General features: G+C 50.1%; 1 protein-coding gene across 1 annotated transcript; it reads right to left on the reverse strand.

Annotated features, from left to right (window-relative positions):
* Nucleotides 1-1331: 1331 nt before the first annotated feature.
* C12H9orf152 (chromosome 12 C9orf152 homolog) lies at nt 1332-5278 on the reverse strand. The gene is made up of 2 exons (XM_012736749.2): nt 5071-5278; nt 1332-3354 (listed from the first exon to the last, which is right to left on the reverse strand). Exons 1-2 carry the CDS (start codon nt 5261-5263, stop codon nt 2828-2830), a joined length of 720 nt encoding a protein of 239 aa, XP_012592203.1. The 5' UTR covers nt 5264-5278; the 3' UTR covers nt 1332-2827.
* Between the last annotated feature and the right edge of the window lie 1593 nt (nt 5279-6871).

The following is a 6871-nucleotide window of genomic DNA, read 5'->3' on the forward strand; positions in this document are numbered from 1 at the left end:
CTGCAAATCAAATCACTTTTGTCTCCTATGTAAGCCCCTCCATGGCTGCTCACTGTATTCAGAATGACATGGAATATTGTGCAATGCCCTCTGTAACCTGGCCTGCCTGCCTGTGCTAGCCAGTGATGCCACGCAGCTGTACGGGCACATGGCACGATTGTACTTCTTCATACCCTTGAAGAAGCCATGACGTCACACTCTCAGTATAAAGTCACACTCTGTGACCGTGTGACTGGCTTTGGACAATCAAACAGGGAGAGCAAAAGTGATCTGAGAGCAAGTATGTGACTATTAACGCACTCTCTTCTCCTGCGACTCAGAAACAAGTATCGATATGGTGGTGCCGTGAGATTGTGGATAAGATGAGGAAGCTGAATTGCTGCCCTGGAAATTTTCCCAGTTCCACAATGGACTTTTTATAAGTGAAAAATAAGCTTCTGTTGTGAGATTTGGGGGTTATTTCTTACTGGAGCAAACCATAGCCTATAAAGATGGATGCACGGCCTTAGCATCTGCTGGTCTCCCTTGGAGACTGTGTTTGAATCCCACTGGCCTTCTTCCAACCCTTGAAACACACCAGGATCTTTTGTTTGTCAGAGTCGTTGTACATCTCGTGCCCTCTGCCTGGCAGGTTCTTACCTCAACTCATGGTTCTGCTTTTCTGTGTTTCCTAAGAGAGAATACATTAGAGGAAAAATAAGAAGTCCAAATCTGGACCTGGAAAAGTCTATAAATAAAGGGGAGAGGGCAGACTTAGGCTGCTGGGTGGGAGTAAAAGAAAGGGATGGGGCACTCATTTTCTAACTCATTCACTTGATCAGCATTTACGGAGCATTCTATGTGCCCACTTAGTCTAACTGCTGGGGCAATAAGACACATCAGACAAACCCCTTGACTTAAAGGAGCTCATAGACTGAGAGATCCCAAAACTCAACAAGGAGTGGGAGAAGAAGGCACAGGGCGTCCATGGTAGCAGTCATGAATGCTGGAGGGAGAAAAGAGAGGGAAGACCAGAAAAAGCCATTGAATTTGGAGAGGAGGAGGTGGTTAGTGATCTTCAATCTTCGTGGGCGTAGAAGCAGGTTGTAAGGGGCCAATGGCTGAGTGACAGGTGAAGGGGGAGAGGTAATGAACTTTTAAAAATAATGATTGCTGCCCATTACTGAGAGTGCCAGGAACTTACACATATCATTTCCAATCCTTTCAAAAGGGCGCATTATCTATTTCATTTCACAGATGATGAAATCAAAGCCCAGATTAAGTAACTTGGCCTCAATCAGACCTGAAGCCCAGGTCTGCTAACTCCACGGCCCATGCATTCTCCGTCACTTCGTATGCAGGATACAGGTGCCTGGCACCTGTTGCCAGACCTGCAGTAGCCTTTGAAACAACGAAGAGAAAAAGATTAGACTGTGGAAAGAAAGGTTACTTCTGGGAATCTTCTTTAAACAAATGCAAAGGACAAAGATTTTTGCAAAAAATTTCTTGATTTTCATTAGAGTATTAAAAAAACAACAACCAAATCTTATTAATTATTTGCAAGAGGAATCACAGTGAAATCTCACATTGGAGTGAATTTCTGGGTGGTCCAAGGAGCAAGCACCTATACAGTTTTGACAGGGAATGACACTCCTAGTTTACAACTCTGGATGTGGATGGGCAAGACTAGATCACTGTGGGGAAAAAAGAAAAATGTGGGTGGAACTTCATAGAGAGGGAATCTGATAGAAGGGGCCTTAGGTGTGTTTAACTTTAGTGTATCAGCACTAAAGTTAAACATGAACCAAGAGAGACAATTCTTTCTTCCCTATCTCCCAAGTAACACCTGCTTCACTTTGTCTTGGATTTAGAAATGTATATTTGATCCCAGGAAGGATCTGAGTGATTCAAGATAGGCTGAAAAGGGGGCGGTTGGTGGGGAATATGTATTTTCCAAGCAGGAATATTTGTCTCTTTTTGCTCAGGCTCCCATCACTATATATCTTCAGTGATTGGAAGGATTTTATTTCTTATTTTATTCATCACTCCCAACGCATCAGAACTGGGAGTTTTTAATAAGAAGTTAATTTGGAGAGAGAAGGAGAAGGAAGAAAGGTAAAAGGAAGGAAGGGAGGGAGGGAGGAAATCTGTGATGAGGCTAGAAGGTGCAGTCTTAGTGAGAGGTGACAGATGATCAACTCTTCCTAAAGACCTCTTAAAGACACGATATGGTAGGTGGCATTGATCTGACCCTCTTTACTCAGGGTGGCCATACTTTGGGGAGCTCAAGCTGAACTTGTGTGGTTACTACCAATACATGTAGTGGCTTTTAAGTGGGATGGCCCCCGGCACAGCAACAAGAACAACGTTCTGAATTCTCAGAGCTCATCTCCTCCAGAATATGTGAGACATCATCAGAAGATACTGAATACAAGATCACCCATGCCCATTGACCCATGGGCATTGCTAAGGCATTGCATCCACTAGAGTCTCTGCTTTATGTCTCAAAATTCTCCAATTCCAGGGGCAGAGTAGAAGTCCTGCTGGGCCTCCCCAAGGAATGTTCATCCAAAGCTCCACTGCAATGTCCTCTTCTCGTATCAGCAGAATGGGGTTGCACTGATCAGATAGTACACTTTCACCCTGAACTGTGAGCAACCTGGCCTGGGCAATCTCTTTTTTTTTTTGAAGGGCAAGACCATGTTTCCACTGTGAAGTTCATTTCTCACAGTTCCTGCAATGAGTTAGTCCAGTTCTTGCTCATAGCTGGAGGCTCTAGTTCTGGCTCTGCCTCCTCTGTTCTTTGATGAGGCCCTCAAGGCCAAGACACCTGGCTGGGTAGAAAGCTTCATGCTGGGCCATATAAGCCCAGGTTCCGGGCAGCTTGGGAGATCCTGGGAGTTTTCCGCTGGGGAAATGGATAGTGAGCTGATTTGCCAGACCTGTGTGGCTGCCTTATGGAGGGAGGACCGGGAATGCTGAATTTTAAGCCGGATCCCACTGCCTTTGTTTGAGTATTGCCCACCTGACATTGATGCTGGGCTGCCTCTGGGATTGTGGTTCCTTGCTGATTTATGCAGTTGTTTCCAAACAAATGTGTGTCTCCTTCCAGGGGGAGCCTTTGGTCAGATGCCACCAGCTTGCCCCTGTGCTTCCCTTGATGACTGGTTCCCTGGGGCGAGGTCTGGACCAAACAGTGCATCTCTAGGTGTGTGTGCCACGGAGACTCAGGGGCCTGAAGACAGTGTTGGTCACCCTCCTCCACCGTCCCCTCTGCCTCCGGAGCTGCCTCCTCCAGGGACAGGGAGCGCCTTCTCTCTTTGTTAATCCAAACAGCACTGACCACGGGTTCAGTAGAAGCAGGCATGTTCCCTCCTGAGAAGAGAAGGCACAAGTAGTCTTCACTGGAGGGGACACAGGCAGCTCTCATTTGGGGGGTCTCGGAGCTTTTATGCTGAAGGAAGGCCATACCCAGAATGCCAGGGAGGCCGGGCGTCCAGAATGCTGCATGCCTGTACACACATGGATGCACATGTAGTTTCACTCGCACGCTCACACACACATGCACTCTCCCCCATACACACGTGCACAATTATTCATTCATTTAACAAATATTTATTGAGCACTTGATATGTGCCAGGCATTATTTATTCTATTATTATATGTGTCGTATCAGAATAGAAAGACAATAAGCAAATGAGCATATTATAATAAAATAATAACATTTGATGTGGTAACCAATGCAATGGAAACACTCAAGTATAATAGAGGATTGAAAACTGAAGTAATCACATGGATAGAGAATGAAACAAAACAAAAAAACTGAAGTGAGGCAGTGAACTCTGGGAGGAGGTAGTTCCTAGCATTTGAGGGCAAAGGAGGGCCAAACGGCCAGGGCACTCGCACACTCACACACACACACACACACACACACACTCACACACGTGTGGATTCACATGTACTAGCCTAGCCATGGTGTCAGAAGTCTTCCCTGAGACAGCCATGCCTGAGAGCTCCTTTGGTTAACCTGCCATAACTTACCACATGGCAGTGACAGAAGAGGGAGCACTGAGTCACCAAGTGCAGGAGAAAGGGCCAGCACAGGGCGAGGGGAATTCTATGGGACATGCTGAGTTCGAGATGTCTTTGGATCCTGCCATTAAGCAATCAGATTTGAGAGTCTGAATCACAGGTGTGTTAAACGTGGCATTTTCATTTGATAGGGGTTTAATTTACTACCTGTTTGCTGAATGTCTGAATGAATAACTACCCTTGAGGGTGGGACAGAGCTTTAGGAACCTTTAAGCTTACGCCCTGTGGAGATGGGGGTTACTTGGCTGTGCCAGGGAAGCTCAAACAAATCCCACTGCTGGCAGCAGCCCAGGTAAGAAGGGCTCCGTCAGCTCTGGGGTGCCACTTTTGTCCCCAAAAGGCACCACGTTTCCCGCCCTAGACAGTGAGGTCCCTCTGGGCCCTGGTTCCTTTCCAGCCCGGCCTGGTGAGGGGAAGCCCACTCAGTGAGTCCACTGAGCTGTGCAAACAGCCATGGAAACCCTCCGGGCCCAGCTGTGACCTTTCAAGGCGTCTTCCCCCCCACCCCCAGGCCTATTAGAGGATGCAGGGCTGGGATTTGACAACTACTTGCTTTCTGAGCCCTGTGTTTCTGACTCCCCCTGGGATGAAATCTGAGTTCCCAAAGGGAGGAGGCTTTTCCCCCATGAGGAAGGGGCTGCTGTTTGAGGCTAGATGAGCCCTGGGCTTTCTCTGGCCCAGCCAGTCCCCAGGCTGTGGGGAAGGCCACGTCTTTGTTCTCCAGACCCTGTTTCCCTGGTTTGCAGGAGGTGCCCGGCTAGACCAGACAGGAGGCAGAGTTCCAGCACCCCACCTGGCCTCAGGGGGGCCAGGCCGACTAGTCTGGCAAGATCAGAACATCAGAGCAGAGGCCAGGAGCGGTCCTGGCAGCCACATGCCCAGCCTGAGGCCCTGGCTCACTTGGCAGGGGCCACAGCTGGCGGAGCTGCCCCGGACAGGACTCCCTTAGCCCAGCCACCCGTTCCTCCCACAGCCAGCCCGGCTCCTGCCCAGCCCTACCTTTCGGGAGCACCACAAGGTGGGCCTGGGCCCTCTGCTGCCTCCTCAGGCCTTCATACTGGGCTCGCAGGAGCTGGACGCTAAGAGGGGGCCCTTTGCCCCGGGTCCGTGTCCTGGAGCCCTCAGCCATGAAGCCAGGCCCCAGCTGCCAGAAATGGGGCAGGGCAGGGCACGGGCAGGGCAGCCCTTTCATCCGGGATCCGGGAGGGAGGAGAGCAAACACTGCCAGGTGGGGCAGGCACGGGAAGGTGATGGGAGAGAGGAGGGTGGAAAGGGGGAGCTGCAGTGAGGAGGGGGAAAGAAGAAGGGAGGAGAAGGAGAAGGAGAAGGAGGGGAAGGGGAAGGAGAAGGTAGGGAGATGGGGAAGTAAGAGAAGGAAAGGTCCGAAAACAGAGAGGGTCTGAAGGGGGAGGAAAGAATGGAGGAAGGAGGTGACAGTGGCAATGGGGGATGAACAGGGTGAGAGAAAGGAGTGTGGAGGAAGGGGAGGAGCAGCAGGAGGGAGGGAAGGAGCGATGGGGAGGGGAGACTGGGGGAAGGGAGGGGACTGAAGAGAAAGGCAGGCACGGCTGCTCAGAGTCCTTCTGGGAGCCCAACGATGTGTCTTATTCCAGATCCTTTCATGGCTTGATGCTGAAGTTTAGAATCCATTTCCAAGAGCCACGGCGAAGTCCCCCATTTCCCGGCAGAGCTGGAACTGGGGCCCGGGAATGCCAAGTGCCGCTCAGCTCACACATCTTGGACTGGACCGTGGCTGTGGCACTCATGGGCAAACCTGCCGGTTTGGTTTGCAGTTGTTCAAAGCAACACCCTCAGCAGCCTCCCAAAGCCGGTGCCTCTGATGTGCACCCCGTGGCCGTGCCTTGGGACAACCCAGTAGCAGAGGTCTCCCCAAGATCTCTGCTCAGCCCCCGATGCACAGCCTAGGTGCAAGCCCAGTCCCAAAGCCAGCTTTGGTGGGGACAGAGCCCTGGGGAGCCCTGGCCTCTAGCCAGCCCCACCCTTTTGACATTCAATGCAGCCTCTGCGGTCTCAGCATTTTCCAAACAAGCGGTCAGTCAGTGTCATCTCACCCACAGCTAGGGGTACCTCACCCTCTGCCTGCCAGCCCCACCACTTCCAAATCCCTTTCAAGTCCCAGACCTTCTCTCTGCCATGCCAGCTTTGACCTATCTCTTGCTCCATTTGGTCAACTAAGTCCCCTCCTACCTTCTACCATGGTGCTTATAGATTACCCAATATGCCCATAGAGGCAATGGAAACTGAGTAGAGGCTGAACCTAGGAGATGTTCTGGAGGTTAACAGGATCTAGTCACTGGATGTGGGGGGTGAGGGGGCATGGAGACAAATCTTCTCTGGATAGTGTATTAGTTTTCAGGGGCTGCCATAACAAAGGACCACAAACTGAGACATTTATCGTCTCACAGTTCTGGAGGTTAGAAGTCCAAGATCAAGGTGTCAGCAGGGTTGGTTCCTTCTGGGGGCTACGAGAGAGAATCTATTTCATGCCCCTCACCTAGCCTCTGGTGGTTTGCTGGCAACCTTTGGTGTTCCTTGGCTTGTAAAGGAATCACCAGATCTCTGCCTTCATCTTCACATGATGTTCTCTTTGTGTGTGTGTCTCTGTGTCCAGATTTCCCATTTTTATAAGGATACCAGTTACATTGGATTGGAGCCCAATCTAATGACCTCATCTTAATTTAACTAATTACATTTGCAATGACCCTATATCCAAATAAGGTCACATTCTGAGGTATGAGGATTAGGACTTCAATATATAAATGTTGGGGGGGGGGGTGGA

The sequence above is a fragment of the Microcebus murinus genome, chromosome 12 (assembly GCF_040939455.1).
Source record: "Microcebus murinus isolate Inina chromosome 12, M.murinus_Inina_mat1.0, whole genome shotgun sequence".
NCBI classification, from domain to species: Eukaryota; Metazoa; Chordata; class Mammalia; order Primates; family Cheirogaleidae; genus Microcebus; species Microcebus murinus.